The 25,685-nt window shown below is 40.8% G+C and overlaps 3 protein-coding genes across 4 annotated transcripts in view; 1 reads left to right on the top strand and 2 right to left on the bottom strand.

Moving 5' to 3' along the window:
• cacnb1 (calcium channel, voltage-dependent, beta 1 subunit) overlaps window positions 1-25,685 on the top strand; it is a 48,695-nt gene that overhangs the window by 2,804 nt on the left and 20,206 nt on the right. For both annotated transcript variants that reach the window (XM_058048141.1, XM_058048142.1), the window contains exons 2-5: window positions 12,919-12,990; window positions 17,179-17,406; window positions 17,898-18,221; window positions 21,199-21,285. In XM_058048141.1, the coding sequence (XP_057904124.1) occupies window positions 17,263-17,406; window positions 17,898-18,221; window positions 21,199-21,285 (555 nt within the window). In that variant the 5' untranslated portion in view covers window positions 12,919-12,990; window positions 17,179-17,262. The remainder of the gene's footprint in view (window positions 1-12,918; window positions 12,991-17,178; window positions 17,407-17,897; window positions 18,222-21,198; window positions 21,286-25,685) is intronic.
• st8sia6 (ST8 alpha-N-acetyl-neuraminide alpha-2,8-sialyltransferase 6) lies at window positions 914-8,908 on the bottom strand. Its single transcript, XM_058048143.1, has 7 exons — window positions 8,539-8,908; window positions 4,361-4,435; window positions 4,199-4,273; window positions 3,967-4,111; window positions 2,917-3,029; window positions 2,748-2,840; window positions 914-2,637 (listed from the first exon to the last, which is right to left on the bottom strand). The coding sequence occupies exons 1-7, from the start codon at window positions 8,625-8,627 to the stop codon at window positions 2,160-2,162; spliced, it is 1,068 nt and encodes a 355-aa protein (XP_057904126.1). The 5' UTR covers window positions 8,628-8,908; the 3' UTR covers window positions 914-2,159.
• On the bottom strand, window positions 14,096-15,623 carry rpl19 (ribosomal protein L19). The gene is made up of 6 exons (XM_058048144.1): window positions 15,569-15,623; window positions 15,126-15,232; window positions 14,775-14,897; window positions 14,580-14,700; window positions 14,375-14,485; window positions 14,096-14,271 (listed from the first exon to the last, which is right to left on the bottom strand). The coding sequence occupies exons 1-6, from the start codon at window positions 15,571-15,573 to the stop codon at window positions 14,148-14,150; spliced, it is 591 nt and encodes a 196-aa protein (XP_057904127.1). The 5' UTR covers window positions 15,574-15,623; the 3' UTR covers window positions 14,096-14,147.

Raw genomic sequence — 25,685 nt, 5'->3', positions numbered from 1 at the left:
AACCCAAAGTATTTTTTAAAGACAAATATTTATTCAATTGTACTGCAAATCATCAGCAGAAAACATTTTACATTCACAGAAGAAAAACAGTGGCTCGGGAGTTGATCACACATGTTTGAAGCCAAAGTATCCCTGAAGGAGACGTTAAAGCCATAAATGATCCTTGGCGCCGCAGTAGCGTGGGTGGGCGTGGATGACGACGACGAAAGTGAATGATTGTTATCGTGCATGTCGGTGCACGTCAGTACACGTCAGTACAGCACTTACCGCAGATATTGCAGTACTTCTCAAGAAGTAGCCTGACTTTTGTGCGCGTGTGGAACAACAGGAGGAAGTGAAAGAATGACAGCGAGTTTACTTAGTCGCTACACAGGACCCACACAAATTAACCCAAAAGTGCTCAAGTCAAAGTTGTCGTTCCAACAACCCCCAACCCCCCCCACCCCTAAGTCAAAGTTCCACCCACCCCCAAAGTCAAAGTTATCTGCATTTTGAAAAGTACCATTTTCAACCAAAGAATATTAGAGCCACACTGAGGCTTTTTACCCCATATTTTTTATTCATTATTGTAACTTTAATTTTTTTATTCTGGTACTATTAAGACTTTTTTTTCTATGTATTAAATACTTTATTATTTTTTAAGTTTTTTTTGTGCTTATTAATTTTTATTATATTATTCGGTCTCTTATTCAAACATTTTAACCCCAAAAGTCCTACAATATTCTCCCAACATTTCAAACAATTTGTCGCAAAATTATGACTTTGCTTTTTAAGCACAAAATTATAAAATTTTGCTATATTATATTTATCCCAACAAAATCCAAATGTTATATACTTTTAGGATTTTTTTTCTTGCAAAATTACAAACATATCATGTGAATACTTCCGCTTAAAAAAAAAAAAAAATTAAATTATATTATTCAGTCTCTTATTCAAACATTTTAACTCCAAAAATCCTCCAATATTCTCCCAACACTTTGTCGCAAAATTATGACTTTGCTTTTTAAGCACAAAAACATTCTCAAATTTTGCTATATATTATATTTATCCCCATAAAATCCCAATGTTATATACTCTTAGGATTTTTTTTTCTTGCAAAATTACAAAAATATCATGTGAATACTTCCGCTTTAAAAAAAAAATATATATTTTTTTTTTTATTATATTATTCAGTCTCTTATTCAAACATTTTAACCCCAAAAATCCTCCAATATTCTCCCAACACTTTGTCGCAAAGTTATGACTTTGATTTTTAAGCACAAAAACATTCTCAAATTTTGTTATATATTATATTTATCCGCATAAAATCCCAATGTTATATACTCTTAGGATTTTTTTTCTTGCAAAATTACAAACATATTATGTGAATACTTCCGTTTAAAAAATATATATATATATTATTCAGTCTCTTATTCAAACATTTTAACCCCAAAAATCCTCCAATATTCTCCCAACACTTTGTCGCAAAATTATGACTTTGCTTTTTAAGCACAAAATTCTCAAATTTTGCTATATTATATTTATCCCCACAAAATCCCATATACTCTTAGGATTTTTTTTCTTGCAAAATTACAAACATATTATGTGAATACTTCCGCTTTAAAAAAAAACTGATAGAAAATTTGAATGTGACGCTCCTATTTTGAGGCTTTTGTTGTAATATTCATAATTATAACTTTATTCTTGTAAATTTGCATTTTTTCCTTTGAAAATCCTGACTGTTGAGACTTGTGTGGCATCTTTATTTCTAACTTCATCATATAATATTTATTTCTTTCCCCAGTGTGGCGCTAATACTCCCTGTTCTTGTCAGCTAAGACACGCTAGCTTCCAGCAGCGGTCGCAGTGATCGAAACCCATCACCAGTCTCGTGTTAGGAATAAAGTAGAAAGCCAATTTGATATAAAAAAAAAGACATATTACACTACAGTATACGTGCTGGTGTTTGTGGAGCATGTAAACAATGGCGGACATGATTATTATTATTTTTCATTTACATTCACTTGCAACAGCAAGGCACGGCATCAAACCTCCCTAAGGCCCCCAAAATGGCTTCTCCTTTGAAACGTCCAGACTCCAGCTGGATAATAAATAACCTTTAAAAGTCTTTGGTATTCAGTGCAAAGTCAGTCACACGGGTGGTCCCTTTTTTTCGGGGACTACTTTTCCTCGCTGTGACAGTCCCCTAAGTGAAGCCGTAGCACGCCCTGAGTGTGCAGCTTCAGCAGCATGTCAAACTCCACCGGCATGGCGTGGAACTTGGCGTTGACTTTCCTGTCGTCGTAGTAGTGGTTGGTGAGCGTGTAAAGTCCGTGCGGGTGGTTGCTGAAGGGCCAGAAGCCGTACAGATGCACATTGGCGCACGCCTCCAGCGCCATGCTGGCCATCATGATGCCCGTGCTGAGGCGGTGCGATTTCAAGCCGTTGTTGGACCAGAACTGGGAGAGATTGCGGAGGTATTCCGGGTTGAAGAAAACGGGTCGTGCCGAGCTGCCGAAGTCCTCGACGGTGTAGGAGACGCGCATGGACAGCGGCGTGTTGATGCCGTAGGAGAAGGCGGGAAGGAGGATGAGGGATTTTCCGTAGCTTTGAAGACTCTCCACAAAGTCGCGGCGTCGTCCCATCAGGGAGCCGTACCTGCCGAGACAACAGGCTAGGTAACAATAGCTAACGGCGAGCACGTTTGATGGGGGACAGTTATGGACTACAATTATGGCGGCATAACAAAAACAAGTGTCTGCACTCACTTTTCTTTGAGGATGCTCGGGTTAGCCGTCACGAGGTCCGTCTTGACGCCCACGTGCGTGCTGTACTCGTCGTTCAAAGGCGGCAGATTGCACCTGAAGCGGCAGCGACAACACAGTCACGACCACTTCCTGCGTGGCGTTTAAGAGCATAAAACGGCGGCAGACTCACCTCATCACAAACTGAGCCGAGTCGATCATCTTCCCGCAGCCGCTGTCCATCAGGATGCCGCCGTTGCCGACCACGGCGCACGTGTCAAACGTCCTGTTGGAGAACGGATGCTCCTGGAAAGCAAGGTCATGACCTCAGAGGTTAGACAGGCGTGTTCGGGGTTAAAGGTCAGCTACGTGGATTTGGCTTACTTACAGGAATACATTTTATTCTAATTTGATGTTATGTCTTATACTGTTTATGATCCCAATAAATGGTTTAGCTTATTATTCAATCATGTTATATTGCATTATTACAATATTAAATATTATATTAGTATTAATTTTAATATTTAATATATTTATAATATACACACATACAATATACACAATATACACACATATATATGTGTGTGTATTATAAATATAATGTATTAAATATTAAAATTAATACTAATACTACCATATATATAATATAGTAAATTAATAATTAATTAATTATTAAATTAAAAAATTAATTAAAATTAAATTAAATTGAAAAAAATTAATAATTAAATTAATACTACCTATCATGAAATATTTTCATAATTATTATACTGTGTATACTATTTCATTTTACTAACATATTATATACTGTATTTATTTTGCATAATAATTTTGTCATACTATAAATACATTATTGATGTATTATTATCAAACATTATTATGTTAGTATTATTTAACATTTAACATGACAAACTATATAAATAATTTTTCATTCATTTAAAAAATGTTTTTATTTTATACATGTATTATTTATATTTTTTTTAAATAAAAGTAATACTAATAATAATATTTAAAATTATAATTAATTGAAATTAAATATTGTATGAATATAATATTCATAAATGTGTCTAAATACATGTTTTATATCAGAAATATATATATATATATATAATAATTCTGATATCATTACATGATAATGGCAACTTCTTGGTTAATAATAATTATTAGATCAACATAAAGCATGTAGAAATGATCATAATTATAATTTCTAATATGCAATATCAGGAAGTGAAGCGCGTCTTTGTACCTTAATGAATGTTTTGAAAATGGCGGGGGTGACCTGTAGCGTCCTGGACTTTTCCCCATCGTACTGGATCTTGGTCCCCACGGGGGTGTTGCCCTGCGTGATGATGGCCTTGTCGTAGCCCCGACACGAGCGGCTCAGCTTGGCGCTGCAGAGACACACGAGCACACACACACACACGCGTGTCCGTCACGTCACGTCACCGGCTTTTTTCCATTTGTGGGTCAGCACTCACGTAAACGTGCGGTAATTCTCATCGTTCCTCTTCCAGGTTTGAGAGTGGCGCTTTAGCACGTTGTCAATCAGTTCCCTGTGACACACACACACACAGTAAAGAGTGTGTGTGACGTGAAAGAATGACAGGGCAAACAAAGAGGTGACTTCCATTTGCACTCACCTGCAGCCTTTACAAAGCGCAGAAGGCTTAGGGGAACTTTTCTTTTGAGGGGGCGGTTTGTGAGAGGCCACCACGCTGTGGACACAAAAGACGACAAAAGGAGTGAAATGAGTCCACACGATACACGACACTCGTTTTTCTCTCAATGTTCTTTTCCTTGACTTCACCTCCAATCACCAACGGCCCGCAGTCTTATTTGTTGGAGGCATATGCCCCCCCCCCCCAGGCGAGAAAAACAAACAAAAGGTACTACTAATAATCATGAAAAATGGCATTAAAAATAAATATGTATTATATCAGGTATATTTTTGTTTTGCTTTGTCCTCTGATAATGAGAAAATGATAATTTATTCAATATACTGTAAATTAAAAAAAATTATGAATATACAAAAAATATATACATATGCCATTTATAATTACTGTATATTGGTTAGTTCATTACAAATATACACATATATTGTAAATATTAAAAATAATGATTTAGCTCATTTTTTTGCTCATATTTTATGGGGTATAAGGAAAATGGGCATTTGTAATGGTAATTAAATATACTGTAAATTTAAAAACATATCCATATATGATTAAAAAATAATCATAATAAAAATAATAAAATAATAAAAAAAATAATAATAAAATCACTAATTTAAAAGCTAATATTTTTCTGGGCAATAATGATTTTATTCATTGTTATTCATTTAAAAATACAAATATTATGATCATTTAACTCACTAAATTAAAAGCTAAGATTTTTCTGTTTGCAAAATTGCATTTTTAAATATTAATTAAATATTAATAATAATGCAAAAAAAATCTGGTGCAACCGTTGTACGAAATTATTTTTTTTATTTTACTATATTATCAAATTTATGCATTTTTACGCACATTTATTAATTTAGCATATAACGCTCATTCAAATGTTCCCATCCATAGCAGCCCTTTTTGACTTTTGCTCCTTTGTGAGTGAAAATAAAAGGCAGTGCTTCCTCATGATACTGTTGGTAATGTTTGACCATTTTAATGGCACTCCCCTTCAGACCATCACACAGTACAATACACAATAGTAACATTTGATACCCCCAAAAGCTTTCCGATGCTAAGATAATATTTGCTTTTGTTGATCACCGGCTTGACAGATATCTCTGTCATTGTTGGCCCATCCCCGCAATGTCATCTCCGAGTTCAAGTCCTAAAGTCATTTCTTTCCTTCTATCTTATCAGATTATTTGTACTTTATTGTCACGATTTTATCACGCGTTTTATCTGTTTTGTTCCTGTCTTCCTTTTCACCTGACTGTATTGGTCAATGTATGTGTATGTGGAAGTTCTGTTTTTTTTTTAATGGGTCAGGCTTTTATGCTTATAGAGCTCATATTTAGTCCTACCCCTCCAGTGTCTGTTATTGATCATTCATTCACACCCTCACTTTTACTTCTTCACACTTTTTTTCCCACTTCCTGTAGGAAATAAAATTAAAAAAAAAAACAAGAAGCAAATAGCAGTTTAAATAATGACACTAAAAACCTTATGCAGTGTTAAGGAAAGGGAATAAATATTTTTTTAATTATAAATATATTGATTTATATTAATTTTCATTCACACCCTCACTTTTACTTGTTCACACTTTTTTTTCCACTTCCTGTAGGAAATAAAATTAAAAAAAAAAAACAAGAAGCAAATAGCAATTTAAATAATGACACTAAAAACCTTATGCAGTGTTAAGGAAAGGGAATAAATATTTTTTTTAATTATAAATATATTGATTTATATTTATTTTTATTTATTGATTTATATTGTAATGATTTCCAGGCGCATTTTTTTTATATTTCTGGATTTCTTTGATGTCTTTAATCTGACATCTTTGATGTATTTAAGTACTTTTGGCTTCCTCCTGTCCTCCATTTAAGTTGACGTAGATTTTGTAGTTAGCGCTTCCAAGTGCTTTGCCTGAAGTGACGTTCCGTCTTGGCGATATCGACATCGCGATTTGTCAGGTGTCGACGTTTGTAATTTTATTTTGAAATCTTACAATTAAAGTTAGAAGGCATCCTCTAGTAAGCTAATTATAGTCGGGTGCGCCCATTGGGATTGGTCTGGTTTATGTCTTGATGTTCTAAGTTCTACAGTTTCCCCTGTCTGACTTAGTCCCACGGTCCTGATCTGAACTGATTCGTGTTGATGCCGGCTGTAAAAATTCAAAGACTATTAGCATGTGACTGTCAGCATTTTCCCATTAACTAACAACTGTACACTTGCCTAGTCGGGTGTGTCATTGGTCTCCCTCGTCCTCGTATTACCTTTTCAGAGTGAAATCATGTATAGAATACATCTAAGTCATCAGTTCATTCTTCATCCATGGATCGGGAAAATTCAGCTTTGTCATCAGTTTCTTAGGAAGCAACACACCATGCCCGTCTAGCCAGTCAAGACGTACAGGAATTTGTCATTATATCCATGATTTTACGTTTGATTACAAAATGTTTTCATGATTTTTGTCACTTGAACCGTCGCTCAAAGCGACTGCGGCATATAAATTATCAGCATTGTTCCATCCACCCAAAAAAAAGTTGTACCCGCCTCGTCGGGTTTCTTCATTGGTGTCGCTCGTCACTGAAACGTCTTTCAATACACAAGTTGTCAGCTGATGTCATTGCATACATGACTTTCTGTTTGTCAAAGTCACATGAACAAACGCAAACAGTAAAAAAAAAGGCTGCTAGCATATGATTAGCGTTTAACCACGTATCGGTTATCGATCATCAGCTTTCTTTCAACCATCAATATCGGTATCGGTCCCCAAAATCGGTCGGGCTCTACTGTCGATGCGTAACTTGTCAGCTGATACACGACTTTGGATTTGTCACACTCCCCTAAACGAACACAGACAGTTAGCAAACAATTAGCATTTCCTGGTTAACCAACAAAGTACACCCGCCTAGTCAGGTTTGAATTTGGTTTCATTCATTCTTTTATGACCTTTAATACTGTACATAACTTGACAACCATTTTTTAAGAGTAATATAATTAATTTAGGGGCTGCATGGCGGTTGAGTGGTTAGCGCGCAGACCTCACAGCTAGGAGACCAGGGTTCAATCCCACCTTCGGCGATCTCTGTGAGGAGTTTGCATGTTCTCCCAGTGGGTTTTCTCCAGGTATTCCGGTTTCCTCACACATTTCAAAAAACATGCTAGGTTAATTAGCGACTCCAAATTGTCCATAGGTATGAATGTGAGTGTGAATGGTTGTTTGTCTATATGTGCCCTGTGATTGGCTGGCCTTTTGCCTGAAGACAACTGGGATAGGCTCCAGCACCCCCGCGACCCTTGTGATGAAAAGCGGTAGAAAATGAATGAATGAATGATTAACCAACAAACTATACCCGCCTAGTCGGGTTTGGATTTGGTCTCATTCATTCTTGTATTACCTTTAATACTGTACATAACTTGACAACAATCTTTTAAGAGTAATATAATGAATTTAGGGGCTGCGCGGCGGGTGAGTGGTTAGCGCGCAGACCTCACAGCTAGGAGACCCGTGTTCAATTCCACCCTCGGCCATCTCTGTGAAGAGTTTGCATGTTCTCCCTGTGGGTTTTCTCCGGGTATTCCGATTTCCTCCCACATTCCAAAAACAAAACATGCTAGCAAAAAAAACTAGCATGCAAAAAACATGCTAGGTTAATTAGCGACTCCAAATTGTCCATAGGTATGAATGTGAGTGTGAATGGTTGTTTGTCTATATGTGCCCTGTGATTGGCTGGCCACCAGTCCAGCCCGAAGACAACTGGGATAGGCTCCAGCACCCCCTTGCGACCCTTGTGAGGAAAAGTGTTAGAAAATGAATGAATTAATGATTAACCAACAAACTATACCCGCTTAGTCGGGTTTGGATTTGGTCTCATTCATTCCTGTATGGCCTTTAATATTGTCCATAACTTGATACTCATCTTTTAAGATGATATACTACAAAGATATACTACAATACTACATGTAAACACTAACAACAAAGGACAAACCCGACTGGAGGAGTTTGCTGTGTCAGTTCTAGCAAAGACTTGCGACCTTTTCAAGGTCTCAGCGAATATTTCAAAGAGTATTTGAGGCGATAAGGGGCGGCAAGTAGCAGACTTCGGCAACAAAAAAAAAAGTACGAAGAAGTACGAAGGTCCGAGTACACGTACCTGTCATCGTCGACCACGTACCAGGTGACGATGGTCAGCAGGCTCCCCAAGCAGAAGAGAGCGATCATGAAGGACAAGCCCGAACTCATGCTCTCCGCCGCCTCGCCCGGGTTCTCTTGTGCCGCCGGGTGCTCTCTTGTTTCAGGCTAACACACCTCCAGTCGAACAACGTCCATCGGCTTTCATGTTTCCTATCTATCTATCTATCTCTCTCTCCGCTCTGGCTCCTCCCTCCTTCCTTTCCCTCCCTCCCGGTGTCAGGCTGTCACCTCCGTGCTTCTTCTTTTCAACTTTTCTGGTGTCTCCCGTTAAGTCGCAAAATTCACAATCCTGCTCCTCGGCTGTTCTCCCAAAGCTAAAAAGCTCCTGTCCGGTCTCCGCCTCCTGTTTAAAAAAAAAAAAAAAAAAAAAAAAAAAGCCGCCTGACTTAAGGATCCTCCTCCCGTCTTGGTCCATATTCCGCGATGAGCCATACCCCCCCCCCCCCCCCCCTCTCTTCCCAACCCCCCCTTGGCACCAGGAGGAGGCGGTAACACGAGTGGCCTGGACTGAATTAGCCTCCTGGGGAAACATGTTTACAAGAGGGACCTAATTCAAGGTTGAGGACACTAAAGCACACCTCCCAAATTTACCCTGCGTTAAGTCTTGCTGGCGACGACGACCTGTGAGGGACTGGGTCGAAACGGGGGGTTGGGGGGGGGGTCGTCTCCCCCCGTGCAGAGCGGAAACGAGAGCTAAAATCAGGAAGGAGGAAGCGCAACCCTGACAGATGCTTGTAAAAAAAAAAAAAAAAAAAAACGCCTGGGAGGCACCGCGATTTTAAGTGCAGAATTTGATAGGAAAACGCCCCCCCCCATACAAAAGAATCTTTAGGCTAGCAGGCAGCTAATGGGAACCAGACAGTGTCTTGTTTACAGCAGACAGTCAGTTTTGCATCATATTTGAAGGTATATCATTTCTAGTAGTATTAGTTTTAGTAGTATTATTAGTAAGTATTCTGGAATGAGTCAAATTCTACCAAACAATGTTATTTTTTTTCATGCTTTTATTATTAAAATATATTAATCTTGTAAGATTACTGCTGATTTTTGCTGGAGTTTTTTTTCTTTATTTATCTTTTTATTCTTTATTCTTATCTTTTATTCTTTATTTATTTTCTTTATTTCTATATTATTATTTTATTTTTCTTTATTTTTACAACATCTGGGGGAAAGCACATAAAGCATGTCCTTATTTTAACTTTCGTTTCTCTGAAATAGAAACATTTGTAGACCCGATCCAGCACCAAATCAGGTCCAACAAAGTGAGAATCCTCCATGCCTTTTATTGTCATACATCAATAAATTCAAAATGTATAATATTTATTTGGTTTTAGGTTTAAATTCAACCTAAATCCCAACCCTAACGCTACTCCTTTGGACAGGAAGTCTTTGGTCTCTTATGAAAGGGGGTTATTGTCAACCCGCAATCTTTGCTTCGCCTTGTCTATCATCTTTGCGGGAAGGTTGGGGGACTTCCTGTCTGTGCTGCAGAAGAGAGCAAACAACAGTTGGCATGCAAATCATCAGCCGAGTTGTGACGATACACACGAGTCTCGGGGAAAAAAAACATCATGCCAAAAAAAAAAAAAAAAAGAGGAAGTTGTCCTGGCCTGTTTCTCCAAGTGACGTAATAAATCAAAGATCATAAGTTTGCTGCCACGAAACATCAGTTTCTCATGCAACTCCCACTTCCACCACATATAAGTATAAAAACCGTACGGCGACAACAAATAATGACTTGGCTGCTTTGACACAAACAGGAAAAAAAAGCACACAGACGGAAAAACAATACTCGTTCATGGAAAAGAGGGGGGGGGGGGTGCATAAAGGAGTTTTTTTTTTTTACAACATCATCTTGTCCAACAGTGCAAACAAAAGAAGTATCTCACATTTCCAACTGCTTTGTTTCCGCAATGTGGGTTGTACCCTGCAGCAAAATACACAACATCAATACTAGCTTGACATATTTTGTCAACAAACGTGACATTTGGAGAATGATGTACGCACGGTGATTGGGCAACTTCTAATTCTCCATATTGTTCCGCTCAAAGCTGGAGCTGTAGAAGTCGGATGCTTGTTGAGGTCAAGCGTATCTGCTGACGTGTCGTGGAGGAGGGCGTGGCCGATGGAGATCCATACTCCGTATCGAGGTGTGCACAATTATTACGCACATTTCCTCAGGCTAAAGAAGACATTGGCAAGTCATCACAGAAGCACCTAAGGACTTTTGGGCTACACCTAAACCTGAACACTAAAACTAGACTTAACCCCAACGTTAACCACTAGAGGTCATTCTGCTGTCTGTTGTAGCCCAAGGCAAACATTCACCCTGACATTAAGCCCAACCCAAACAACTAACCCGAGACCTAACTTTAAGCCTAACCCCAAACACTAATCCTAGGTCTAACCCCAATTTGAACCGCTAACCCTAGGCCTAACCTCAATCCAAATCCAAACACTAATCCTAGGTCTAACCACAACTTGAAGCACTAACCCCAACCTTCACCACTAACACTAGGCCTAACCTCAATCCTAACCCCAAACACTAATCTTAGGTCTAACCCCAACCTTCACCACTAACCCTAGGCCTAACCTCAATCCTAACCCCAAACACTAATCCTAGGTCTAATCCCAACCTGTACAACTAACCCTAGACCTAACTTTAAGCCTAACCCCAAACACTAATCCGAGGTCTAACCCCAACCTTCACCACTAACTGTAGGCCTAACCTTAAACCTGACCCCAAACACTAATCCTAAATCTAATCCCAACCTTCACCACTAACCCGAGACCTAACCTCAAACATTAATCCTAGGTCTAACCGTAACCTTCAACACTAACCCTAAACCTAACTTTAAGCCTAACCCCAAACACTAATCCTAGGTCTAACCCTAACCTTGACCACTAACCCTAGGCCTAACCGCAATCATAACCCCAAACACTAATCCTAGGTCTAATCCCAACCTTGACCACTAACCGTAGACCTAACCTTAAGACTAACGCCAACCGTCACCACTGACCCAAGGCCTAACCTTAAGCCTGACCCCAAACACTAATCCTGGGTCCAACCCCAACCTTCACCACTAACCCTAGACCTAATCTCAAACACTAATCCTAGGTCTAACCGTAACCTTCACTACTAACCCTAGACCTAACTTTAAGCCTAACCCCAAACACTAATTCTAGATCTAACCCCAACCGTCACCACTAACCCTAGACCTAACTTTAAGCCTAACCCCAAACACTAATCCTAGGTCTAATCCCAACCTTGACCACTAACTGTAGACCTAACCTTAAGACTAACCCCAACCGTCACCACTAACCCTAGGCCTAACCTTAAGCCTGACCCAAACACTAATTCTAGGTCTAACCCCAACCTTCACCACTAACCCGAGACCTAACCTCAAACACTAATCCTAGGTCTAACCGTAACCTTCACCACTAACCCTAGACCTAACTTTAAGCCTAACCACAAACACTAATTCTAGATCTAACCCCAACCGTCACCACTAACCCTAGACCTAACTTTAAGCCTAACCCCAAACACTAATCCTAGGTCTAACCATAATCTTCACCACTAACCCTAGGCCTAACCCTAAGACTAACCCCAACCGTCACCACTAACCCAAGGCCTAACCTTAAACCTGACCCCAAACACTAATTCTAGGTCTAATCCCAACTTTCACCACTAACCGTAGACCTAACCTCAAACACTAATCCTAGGTCTTACCGTAATCTTCACCACTAACCCTAGGCCTAACTTCAAACACTAATCCTAGGTCTAACCCCAACCTGAAGCGCTAACCCTAGGCCTAACCTTAAGCCTAACCCCAACCTTCACCACTAACCCGAGGCATAACCTCAATCCTAACCCCAAACACTAACCCTAGGCCTAACCAAAACCCTACCCCCTAAGAGTAACCCTAGCCAATGAGCAATTTCGCTAACCTGAAGAGGATGATGGGATAGTTAGACTAGCTGGGCAGGAACCTCCCAAGCGTGTCAGATGTCTCCTAGCCTGTTCAGTGTTCTGCAGGCACCTGAGGTGCAGAACAAGAGAACGCATTGAAAAGACTGAAAAGAAGCCATCACTGACTCGTCCGTGCGAGCGTGCTATGGTGTAACTAAGCCTTGCATTGTGTTTGTCATGCTAGGAGTTACGGCTTAGGAGCGGCTCCATTACAAGGACATGAAACCTAGCGGGTTTCTGTCCTAGAAAGGACTCAGGGGAGACAAATAAAGTTGGCATTTTTTGAAAACTAGGTTGGGGGGGGTGTTATAATATTAGGGGAATAAAGTCCAAATATTCTGTGACTCTGACACTGTTGTATCGTTTCAGTGTTCACCGAGGAGCCGTTTGGGAGCCGAAAGAGTCGTGTCTTTCAAGGAAGAGCGCTAATACGATGATGAGGTAAGAAATTGACTCCAAAGCTGCTTGCCGTTGTTTGAATGAGAACCCAACAAGCAAACTGCATCCAAATCCTGCCGTCGTGGCCAAAACAAACACTTCACCAAAGGCCGTCAATTATTTACGCCTCCTGCTGTGCTTGGAATGAACATTCATTGACAGCTGAGGAGCAATCACAGCCTAACGCCGTTTATTGATTCGAACAGACACTTAAAAAAAAAAAAACAATTCGTCAATGGCCTGTTTAAGATGGAAGGAAAACATATTTCTTTTAAATCTTTGTTTATATAATTGAAATAACATTTTTAAAAATGTATTTAAAAAATCTAGGGCTGTCAAAAATAACGCGTTCCTGTTTAAAGGTCGGTCTAAAACAGAAATACAAATTAAATAATATTATTATAATATTTTTATTATTATTAATATAATTCTTCACTCGCTTTAACACTTAATGCTCAGTACTTTTTACTGTAATTTTAGCACTATTATTACCTACAAATATACATAATTCTGCCCTATAATTTATTTCTTTCAATAAAAATACTGTAAAAAATTTGTATATTTCAGATATAGTGAGACATGATTAATCAAAATTAATCTAATTAAACATTTTAATAATTTGACAACCCTAAAAAAATAATTTTAATAACACACTACAGTTTAAATGTTTAATTATCCAATTGGATTGCACAGGAGTCATGATTGGTTGCTTGAATTATGTAGAAGGTACTCGCTACGGCCGCTAGATGGCAGCAAATGTGCGTCCAAACAATTACTGCCAAAACATATGACCAAATGAGAATTTTGTGCAATAGGACAAAAAGTATCAATGTTACCATCTTAAGTGGGCGTGGTCATGTGACTAACTTCTAGCCCTGCATTTAAGACCAACTTGGAGGGTTTTTGTGGTTTGCCTTTAAATTAAATACTAATGCTAATAGCTAACAATTTGCATTTGTGCTTATGGACGATCATTTGGGGGATGAGTGTACTGAGTCTATCCCAGTTGACCCCAGAGATTCAAGCCTGGATTTTCTGACTGCGAGGCTGACATGCTAACCACAAACAAAGCCGTACCACAGAAATAATAGCAGACGAGGCGTGGAGAGTCTTTCTGTACACTTTTATTGTCAGCACTCATCACAGGCAGGTCAGCACCATCACTTCTTGCCCTCGTCCTCCTTGGACAAGTTCTTCATGATCTCCTCCTTCTTGGCCAGGAGGCGCTCCTCTCTGCGCTTGCGGGCCTCCTTGGTCTTGGTACGACGAGCCTCAGCCTGATCGCTGAAGGGGACACGAAGACAAAACCTCCGTTAACTTGAGCTCACCTCAAATGTGTCTTCTCATAAACATGATAGCCAAATGAAAAGCAAGGCTTCAAACTTACGCCAGGAGCTTCTTGCGAGCTTTGTCGGCCTTCAGTTTGTGGATGTGCTCCATGAGGACGCGCTTGTTCTTGAAAACGTTACCCTTGGACCTCAAGTAGAGGCTGTGGTACCTAAATAAATATACAGAAGGCAAGCAATCAAGTTTCTTCTTCTCCAATTCAAAACCTCATTAAAAAATCTGCGGTTTCCAAGCGATGAACCTACATGTGCCTGTCGATCTTCTTGGACTCCCTGTAGCGACGCAGCAGACGACGCAGGATCCTCATGCGGCGCATCCAGGACAGCTTCTCGGGCATACGGGCGTTGGCGGTACCCTTTCTCTTACCTAAACACGCCAAGGAAAGAGGCTAAGAATGACTGCATTCAATTGCAATCACGTTAGTCATACAACAAACTTACCAATGCCCATGTGTCTTCCCTTGCGGCGGGCCAGCGTATTCTTACGGCAACGGGCCCTAGAGTGGACCGTGACGGGCTTACGGATGATGAGACCATCCTTGACCAGCTTACGGACCTGCTGGCCTGGGAAATACACGGAGGATGAGTTATGCAGTATTAGCAGTACAACAGCGCCCTCTGTTGACAATGATCATTACTACATGCGAGACCGCATGTTGCATGGTTATTAGCTGCATTAATAGGACCTGCTTTATACACTAAACACAAAGATAAGAATATACATCTTGGTAGCCTAAATTACCCACTTGACATGAAATTATGCTTTATATAAGTCACTTTTGGTCGACTTACGAGAGTTAGCGTTTGCGATCTCGTTGGTCTCATTGGGGTCCAACCAGACCTTCTTCTTGCCGCAGCGCAGCACGCTGGAGGCGAGCCTCTTCTGGAGCCTGAGCATGCTGAAACAGCAACACCAAAAACGCTAACTTATAAAATCCATATCTAAAGACAAGCGACTGTCGCACTGTCAGTATGCATGCTAAATGATATCCGTATGTTTAGCATATTAGCTGCTAACTCGCTAGCCGGGTTGACAACATGGCCGCTAGTTTGGGCTACATCGTGCGACGTGAAGCCGCTTTTAAACAACCCATTGCGGGGTTTGGACGGTATATGACACTCGGTTTCACCGGAGCGTGTCGTGTTATCTTTTAACTTAAATGTTTAAACGTGTGAAATGTGTATTTGGACAGTTAAATCAGGTCTTTTTGGTCCTCTGTCGACGGCGTTCCTACCTCATGGCTGCCACTTCAATAGAAAAAGGAAGATTTCGGGCCACGGCCAGGAATGTACCATTATGGGGGAGAGTCCACTTTAGCACACGAAAAAAAAACTTTCTTAGAACTCGTAGCACAGCTGCTAGTATTAGTGCCACGCATAAACATGACACAACGTATAATCAAGAGATATAAACAGATCTAGATATAGAAGTTTTAACCTTTTAATAAGTATATTCCGACGGACACCCCTTCATGGCACAATGGTGTCGACCATGTTACGATGCATTGTGGGTGCCGCTGATGTGTAGTGTATTCTTCTACCGGTAGAGGGCAATCGTTTACGTGCTCTTATTACGCCACCTGTGAGATTAATTAAATAAAAATACAAATAAAAAGCTATTTTACATAATTAATTCGGTAATTTATTTTTGTCTTTATTATTAATTTGCATTGGTGCAACATATGGCTGCTAACATGCATGTGGTGACTGTACTGAACATAATAACTTTACTTTCTTAACAACATAATGAGGAAAATTAGTTTCATAATATAAAGAGTGTCTAATACTGCAAATCCCACGACTGCAGATGTGTGGCAGACTGCTTATTAAGTCCACAGTACCTACGATGTTGGCTATACTGTTATTGCATCTCTCGCATCGCCATGGCAACAGTGCACGCTGGAAGCATTGGTCTTTGCGTGTGCTCCTTCACCGCAAATAACCGAGATTATCACAATTTCTCTCTGCAAAATTAAAGAGAGGGGGGGGGGACGTTTGATCTTGGTCTCTGGGGGAGACAGCTGAGAACCATGTGAAGGAGAGAATGCATCTGGTGGATTTTAAGGTCACCAAGTGTCACAAAGCTGCAATAGAAAAGCAGGTGCTAGCATTGGAGTGGAAGTTTGCCTCCAGGGCAGCAGGTGGCGCTGATCTCAGGAAGATAAAATGGCAGAAAATGCTAACTATTAATCATATATAAGTACCTTTAACAAAAAACTCCTGGATTATGACTTACAATTATGACAAATATAATTATTTGTAATAAAATTGTACAAAATTAAATGCAAAATTCACTCAATGATCTAAAAAAAATAATAAGTAAAAGTATGCCTATTTACTTGATATCATATTTCTGCTCACACTTTGCAGTATCGCCCACCCTTGTTAATAAAGTATAAGAATGAGATGAAGGTTTTGAGCTGTGATATCATCTCAATAGCCTTGCCTGTTGCCATGGCACCATCCATGCTGCTAACGGAGCAGACTGAAGATTTGTAATAGACTCATTTTCACTCTCCAAAATTGCATCGCAAACATTCATATTCGGCATCATGTGACCGAAGTTGTTTAGGAACCCAGCAGAGAGACCAGGAACCCCCAGGAACAAAACGCAGCCAGGATAATCATGGATGTGTCGACTACCTTCCTTTGCCGTTTGGACTGTTTGGACACTCCCTGCTTTCGAGCTACTTGTATTGTAAAAATAATAATACATATAATCACTAAAAAAAATAAAATAAGTGAGTAAATGAAGTATGTTTACTTTTTTAAATGGAAGCACATTGTGTAGGTGTACATAGTCATCCATTTATTGTATATGTAAACACCATTCCTCCACCCACAGTGTGTCCCACCTTCAGGCCTCCATCATGGGGTCTACCCCCAGCCCTCCTCCTCCTCCTCCTCCTGTGGTTCCCCCCATCAATCGATGGGTGAAGGTGGGGTCTGCTCGGCGGGGCGTGGACCTCCTTGGCTCCCAGCTGGAGCCTGGCTGGAGAGAAAGCGCATCATCACAAGAAAAGGCTGTACCACCGGAAATATTCTACTCGTCTTCAAAGTAAAAGCATGGCAAGTATGGCAGCATTTTGATGGCGACACACCACAGTTTGTTCATATCAAGAGTGTATTCCGTGGGGGGGGGGTTGAAAGTGTGAGAAGGGCACGGCAGCTTGAGAAAAACAAAGAGTTATTTAGGGTAATGTTAGTTGCTATGCTGAGAGGATATGAGGGAGCAGAAAATTCATGAAAATTAGTTTAGTGTTATATCCTCCACAATATTAAAACCCCTGTTGTATTACATTTCATTCTAATAATTAATTGTGATTAATTCAAATAGCTAAAAATCAAAATAAACACTTTCGGAATCAAAAAGTTGGATACTGTATTACAAACTACTGCACAACTTCCTCATCCTTGAATTTGTCTTTTTTTTAGTCTAGATTGAACTCTTAAAATCAAATAACTTTCACTATTTTATTGACGTGCAGCTGTAAATTCACATTACAACACTTTGCCCACGCTATTTACCGCCATAGCGTTGTATAATATGCTTTTATTTTGAAGGCGCCGACCGGACGTGCTGCCGTACGCTCTCGGGTAACTTACCCAGCAAAACCCGGCGCTCAAGCATTCTCATCAGCTCGGCAGCTGTTGCCATTCCACTCAGCAGCCCCACGGACACGACGACAAGATGACTCCGTGGACACCAACATAAAGACACACGTCACTGACAAATTCACATACACATATAAAATATACATATATATATTTTTGAGAGGACACAAAGTTAACAAATCAATGGTACAGAAAAGTAGCATGTCCAGGACGCCTTCGACCTCGACTCAGGAGATCCAAATGGACATGTTCGACCCCCATCCTCAATCACAGGTAAGATAAAAAACACATTAATGTTAGATAATTGTACATCAACAGCACGTAGATTGAAATGTTGTCATGGAGAAGATTAACAGGTTGTCTGACACTCAACTCGCTCCATTTGCTTCCCAATGAGCGGATTCTCTCATCACCGCTGTTTTTTTTAAAGAGGAAGTTCTTCTTAAAAAAAAAAACACACACATATATATATACTATATATATGAGAATTCATCATCATTAGTACTATTCTTATGTGACAAGATGGTAATTGCTTGTTTATTAGCAGGGTTTGTGTACACAGTATACGCAGGCTGGCCATTGGATGCGTGGAAAAGCCACGCCTTTGTTTAACTACACAGCAACATTATTGTCTTCTTAGCATTCTTCTTCGTATTATTATTTTTATTATTATTATTTAGACAGCAAGAGGTTATGAAAACTTCTGATTAGGCTGCAGTAACCATGCCCACTTCATTAGGTACACCTGGGGGGAGTTGTATAATTGTTACAAAATAATTGTTTTTATTTGTTTATGACTCTATATTGTCAATTATAGTTTATATATATGTTTTTGAATAAAATGAAATAAATCCCAATCATTTAGCTACAGGAGAAAGCAAATTTGAGCTATGAATAATAATAATACAAATATGAAGTATTGTTATATATGATAAATATTTAATAATTTAATATTTAATTATAAAGCAAAAGCGTATATAAGATTTTCTAAAAATATTTGTACTGATAACATGAAAAATAGCTACATTAGAGAGTACATTGATTCATTCTAATTATATTGAATTAAATATAACATAAAAAATAACCATATTTAAAAACAAACTACAGAGGGCCATTGGAATATTTTAATATTATTCTTTAATGTAATTATTAATACTAAGATAATTATTAATCATGTAATATTACTTTTTCAAATAATTTTTCATTATGTATTTTTTTGTTATTTTGTAATACATGAGGTCAATTTATTTAAAACTATAATCATGTCACTTATATTTAATTCAATTTAAAAATGTGATTACATTTTTATTATTTTTTTTTAAATATTAAAATCAAGCTGCATCCACTTTAATAATTTAATTTACTTTTAATTCACTTTTTAAATTTAAATTAAAATGAATTAACTGACTTAATTTTTTAAAATAACAAACATATGAATGATGACAATGTATAATACAAAATAAAAATGTTATGGTTCATTTTAATATTTCATCTACAGTCAGCATGATCCATTGTCACACAGCATGCAGTACATGAAAATAAAAGAAAACCAACAGGATATAATATCATCTTTGTTAACAGGCTCGTGAGATTGTGCAGGTGTACCTAATAATGTGGCCGGTGGGCGTATCCTGGCGGCCGGATGTTTGAAATGAGTTCTTCCGTCACGTTAGCGTCAATGACACCAGTGATGCTCTTCACCTGTCGACGGTGTCACTCCTCGCGGAAAGCCACAAATAGGCACAAGCTTTTTCGGGAGTGGAGTGGGCAACACACACACACACACACACACACACACGCATCGCTGAGTTTTGTTTTTTTTTAAAAAAACTGGAACAAACACACCCACGCGGAGCACGCTCGTTTCTCAACAGCGCTTCCTAGCATGCCAAATCCTGCTTTCTATCTCCTCTTGACTCCCACTTACCAGCCCCCTCATCCTCTCAGCCCCCTCAAAGTTCTCCATGTCCTCCATCCTCCATCTTTCATCCTCTCTTGCAGTCAAAACAAGTAGCGTTCCTGTTATGACACAAGAGAGAAACAACCTGAAAGTGTGAAGTCAAGGAAAACGGCAGCCATCTTGAAGCGGATATCCAAAATCAACATCATTTACACCTGAGATTTTAACACCGCTGATGGGATCCCGTGGGGGGGCTGGAATCGTGATTCCATCCCATTTGAAGCTGCCGCCCAGGGGGTTGGGGTTGGGGGGCGGCTATGTCCCCTGCCACCCGCCTCGCTTCCTCTTTAACAAACACTTCCTCTTTTGAATTATACAACACATTTTAATCTGGCAGAACATCGTTTACCGCCCTTCCTGCCTCTGGCATTTCCCTGCCCTTCTTTTTCCTGACAGGAAGTCACCACATCGCCGCTTCCATCCCGGACACGCCCTCCCCGTGTGCTTGCATCGTTAATCATCCATTTAAGTTAATCTAAACTTACATGTGTCTCAGAGGTGCCACAATTAGTTAGCATTGATGCTGGAACTGCTTTTAGTAAGCCCCACTTTGGGGGGGGGCGGGGGGCGGCTCGTTTTGTGTGTCTGTAGCTTTAATGCTAATGAGCTTAGAGTGTGTGTCTCCGAGAAGCTCTACTGTGCACTTGATCCACTTTTAAATATTCACTGTATAACGTAATAGATGCCACACATGCTTACCTTGCCGCAAGGTATGCCGGGTAGCTTGCCTCTGATGAACCCGGGCCGTGTACACGCCCACCACTTCACGGAGAACAACTTTGTGTCAAATAAAAAAAAAAAAAAAACAAAAACAAGTCAGGCTTCACTACGCATCTTAAAATGGAGTCCGTAGCTCTGATGATTTCGTTAGCATGATGTTATGTGAGCGTGATGCTAGCACTGTCAATCAACACCGTGTTGGGGTAGAAACACGCGTGTTTGCGTTCGTCGGCCTGCTTTGTTCTCATGCAGCGGCGTCTCTCCACCGCGCCACAGTCACCAGAACAGGCCGTCTCCCCGCAAACGTAATTATTCGGCATTGCATAACCATGGCGATGTGGGCAGGGTGGGCCGCTAATGTAATGAGCGGCCTCTGCCCAGCCCGGATAGAAGCGTTTGGCAGGGGTCCGTCAATGCGATTAGAGGCTTGCAAGGAGAGAACATGAGAAACCAGGACTAATACGCCGCGTTATCGTTCGACTCCCATCACACAGCAACAACAACTCAATAACTTTTCTTTGTCTGCCCCTACCCCCCCCCACCCTTCTTCTTCTTCTACTCCTCCGTCAGGGCAAGTACGCCAAGAGGAAGAGCCGCTTCAAGCGCTCGGATGGAAGCACTTCATCTGACACCACCTCCAACAGCTTCGTCCGCCAGGTAACGACGCCATCGCTTCTCCCCGACGCCCGTGGGTGGGGCCGTGTCCTAATATTACGATTAGTTGTTTATGTTCCCCGCCCCCCCAAGACTGACCCCAAATACTACCTAAGACTTGGAGCAGCAAGACTAAAATAGCCTTAAACATCATACGTTATTTAAAACTGGCTTTAGACTCGGTTTATCAACTGAACCCATCGATTTAACGTTTTTGTTACACCACTGACTTGGAATTAATTTGTCTAAACTAAATTTGACTCAACGTGACTCAAAGTAAATGACTTTGGACTAAGTTTTTTTGTCTTGTTTTAGACTTAAGAGTAAATATTTCAAACTTGGGTTCTGACCTGGTTCAAACTTGGAATCTGATTCTGATTCTGATTCTAATCAGGCTTTAAATTGGTGATGTTTGTCCAAGACTTGGACTAATTTACCAGAATCTTGCTTTAAACTCGGATCATAATTACATACGCGGCCTAGAACCAAGGATTCAAGAGACTTAGACTAGATCACTTTAGACTAACTCATGCATTTAGTCATTCACTTTAGCCTAGCTTCAGCTTCAGCTTTACTTTGGACTTGCTGGAGACAACCTTAGACTTGAGACGTTGACAGAATGACACACAAAATCTTTACTTTGGACTCCGCCTAAATGACGTCAGACATGTTTAATATGTTAAATATTTCACACTTGGGTTATAATCAGGGCTTTAAATTGGTGATGTTTGTCCAAGACTTGGACTAATTTACCAGAATCTTGCTTTAAACTCAAACCATAAATACATACACGGCCTAAAACCAAGGATTCAAGAGACTTAGACCAGATCACTTAAGACTAACTCATGCATTTAGTCATTCACTTTAGCCTAGCTTCAGCTTTACTTTGGACTTGCTGTTAGACTTGAGACGTTGACAGAATGACAGTACACTAAATCTTTACTTTGGACTCAGCCTAAATGACATCAGACTTGTTTACTTGGAGTAAATTAGTCGGTATTTCCTTTAGACTTGGACCAAATGCCTTGAAATTTGGATTGTTTTTTTAGACTCTAATCAGTACAAGCTTTAGACACGGACTTTATGACGTAACCAAGTGCTGGCTTTGTTCCTTTTTCCTAAAGATTTGGACTTTCTCAGGCTTCTGTTGTCGTTTAACGACTGTTTAACGCTACCTATTGACGCGCGTACGCTTATTTTCCCTGACACCGAAAGAAGTGCTGGTAGGCACCCTATAGGTTTTTATACATATGCCCTATTTCTTTTTGCCTCAAAGCGAGGCCCCCGTATAGATAGGCTTGACAGTCTCACACACACCTACGCACCACCAGCATACTCACATTCAACACACACACACACACACACACACACACAGATAGATAGATACACAAGCTCCACAATCAGCCGTTGGTGGAGCTGGCTGGCTGGCTGATACACTGGGCCTGGTTTCCATGGAAACCGGGCCACTGAATCTCCCTCTGTGTGCAGCCACAGTGGGATGGAGATGCGAAGGGAGGGGGGGTGGACGGCGCTTAGATGGATTTCTGTTTGTGTGCGTGGGCGTCAACGCGGCCTACTGTATGTGCTTGCGTAGCCTTGTTCCGCGTGTCAAGTTCAACCAAAACACACACGGAGTAGCATAAGAATACCGTCTTGCACGGCAGGTACTGCTGATTGGTTAAACTGATTGGTGACGTGTGCTGAGATGTCGGAAAACGCTACCATTCATTTTTTTTTTTTAATCAAAGATAAATTATGAGCACTTGAGGCTCTCGGTCAAGGACATTGTGAGTGGTCTTGGCTGCCGTCTGGAGCTCCTCCGTGTGGTGACATATGAATCCCAGCAGAGCCCTGCTTACTGCTGACTTTGGCCAACTGGTGGATGGCCATTCCTTCACCCTCGCCCTGCTGACGGTCTTGTCATCAGCTACAGGACTCGAAGGCTTTGGCTCGGGGTCCTGCGTGCCCACCAGAGGGCAACCCTCCGACAGACAAAACTCTAACTAACCCCTTACCTTTTTTAAAAAAAAAATCAGCACCTCCACAAAGTGGCATTTTCTGCCATTTTGGGGTCCTTCTGGGACCCCTGATGACAGTGTGCGAGAGGTTTCTAGTTGATTTCGGAGCAGAAAAGTGCATTTTCAGCAAGTTGAAAAAATGAAAAAAAAAAAAAAAAAAAAGCGATTTTCAAAAAATCAACACCTCTACAAAGTGGCATTTTCTGCCATTTTGGGGTCCTTCTGGGACCCCTGATGACAGTGTGCGAGAGGTTTCTAGTTGATTTCGGAGCAGAAAAGTGCATTTTCAGCAAGTTGAAAAAATGAAAAAAAAAAACAACAAAAAAGCGATTTTCAAAAAATCAACACCTCTACAAAGTGGCATTTTCTGCCATTTTGGGGTCCTTCTTGGATCGCCCATGAGTGTGTGAGAGGTTTCCAGTTGATTTCGGAGCAGAAAAGTGCATTTTCAGCAAGTTGAAAAAATGGAAAAAAAAACAACAAAAAAGCGATTTTCAAAAAATCAACACCTCTACAAAGTGGCATTTTCTGCCATTTTGGGGTCCTTCTGGGACCCCTGATGAGTGTGTGAGAGGTTTCCAGTTGATTTTGGCGCAGAAAAGTGCATTTTTAGCAAGTTGAAAAAAGAAAAATCGAAAGGCTAACCCCTTACCTTTTTTTCAAAAAATCAACACCTCTACAAAGTGGCATTTTCTGCCATTTTGGGGTCCTTCTGGGATCCCCTGATGACAGTGTGCAAGGTTTCCAGTTGATTTCGGAGCAGAGAAGTGCATTTTCAGCAAGTTGAAAAAATGAAAAAAAAAAACGAAAAAATCAACACCTCTACAAAGTGGCATTTTCTGAGTTAGATTGGACTGAATGACTTAAGACTTTAAATGACTTGGAACTTGAGTTGACGATTGATATTTGGCCAATATGTCCTTAGATCTTCTTTAGACTTTGGACCAGATGACTTATTGCCTTTCAGAAAAAAATGACTCGCTTTAATTTGGACTTGAACAAAATGCCGTCAGACTTGAATTCGGGATGATTCAAACGACTTTACATTAGCGTTAAACGCGATCAAATAATTCTGAACTTTTACTTAAAGGACCGGGACCTAATACTTTGTCAGTGAGTTGAGCTAGGTTTAGATCTGGACCAAAAGACTTGGATCAAATAAGTTGGAGACATGTTTTAGATCACATGACTTAAGATTTGATCTGGACTTTACACAAAACCCAGCAGGACCTTTAGACCTTCGCTCCCATGTGTGTCTTAGGGGGGGGGTCAAGCGCTGGGTTCTGTGTATTCCTGTGGTTTTAGTTCTGTGCGTCCGCAAGAGAAGGGGGGCAAAGAGAGCGGGCCGGAGAAGGGAAGGGGGGGGGGTTTCCCCGGGCACTGCCCCCCCCACCCGTCCCACGTCAGTTGAGGCATTGGGTGGCTGACGGCCGCATACCAAGCCGCCTCCTTAGCCTCGGCGCGCTCACGGCCCCAGTTCCTGCCGGGCAGGGGCTAAATATATTTCCCCAGTTTGCGAATGTAGCACAAGTCCTGCAACCCGACCCCCCTCCCACCGGCTCTAGTTCCCTTCCTTTACACAAGGTTCACGTTCCTTTGGGTTGTGGAGGTGGAAGGAGGGTTGGGGGGGGGTTAGTGAAGGGGTTGGAGGTTAAGAGAGCGTCACACACACACACACACACACACACACACACATATCACACTCTTTTCTGGATCTCTATGCTCATGTATGCACTTGTCAGGCGAACACACACACACACTAGTTGTCACTTCACACACACACACACACACAGCATTGTCCGTGCCCCCCACCCACCCACACACTGGGTTCGCCGCGGTGAGGCGAGTGTGGCAAAGGACGCATGGAGAGGACTGAGTATATTCAGCGGCCTGCCGTGGTAAGACGTCGCTAACATCCATTAGCCTGCTTGTTAGCGTGTGTTGGACTAATAGCGTGTTTGTGCTGCAAAAGACTCAAAGCCCTGGCTGGCGGGCAACTAGACGGAACCGGGAAAAGTATGAATTTGCCGCCCGTGTCCTGTGATAGCGCCGTATCTGCGGGTCGGCGGGCTTGCTTTGTGATTCCATTTTGGGTCGCCCGCAGCTGCTGTGGAAGGCGCTGGGTTTTTAATTTAGACCTCCAGTCCCAACGGTTGCCTCTGCTGCTATGCGCGTTGGTCGAGCGGGACCATTTCATGGGGGATATGTTACACTGTAGGACAATATGGACTTGGGTCTTCATTATGGGTGGTTTTGTCTGAGGGAGTCTCCGGGACTTGACCCTGGAGGTCACGAGTAGCAGAAACCAGTCAAAAATTCCATAGGAAGGATGCAGTCTGTTTTCACTATTAAGCAACTATTTTTGTTATTTTTATGGAATTTTCT

The sequence above is a fragment of the Doryrhamphus excisus genome, chromosome 15, assembly GCF_030265055.1.
Source record: "Doryrhamphus excisus isolate RoL2022-K1 chromosome 15, RoL_Dexc_1.0, whole genome shotgun sequence".
Classification (NCBI taxonomy): domain Eukaryota; kingdom Metazoa; phylum Chordata; class Actinopteri; order Syngnathiformes; family Syngnathidae; genus Doryrhamphus; species Doryrhamphus excisus.
The sequence above is the reverse complement of the archived record's forward strand: the minus strand, read 5'-3'. Positions and strand labels throughout refer to the sequence as shown.

Excerpts from the sequence above, each read along its gene's own strand:
- st8sia6 (XM_058048143.1), bottom strand. The coding sequence starts at position 8,627 with ATGAGTTCGGGCTTGTCCTTCATGATCGCTCTCTTCTGCTTGGGGAGC. Across the intron at positions 4,274-4,360 it reads GCGCTTTGTAAAGGCTGCAG|GGAACTGATTGACAACGTGC; the intron begins GTGAGTGCAAAT and ends TGTGTGTCACAG. Across the intron at positions 3,030-3,966 it reads TTTTCAAAACATTCATTAAG|GAGCATCCGTTCTCCAACAG; the intron begins GTACAAAGACGC and ends CTTGCTTTCCAG.
- rpl19 (XM_058048144.1), bottom strand. Across the intron at positions 14,898-15,125 it reads GATCGCAAACGCTAACTCTC|GCCAGCAGGTCCGTAAGCTG; the intron begins GTAAGTCGACCA and ends TGTATTTCCCAG. Across the intron at positions 14,486-14,579 it reads AAGAAGATCGACAGGCACAT|GTACCACAGCCTCTACTTGA; the intron begins GTAGGTTCATCG and ends ATATTTATTTAG.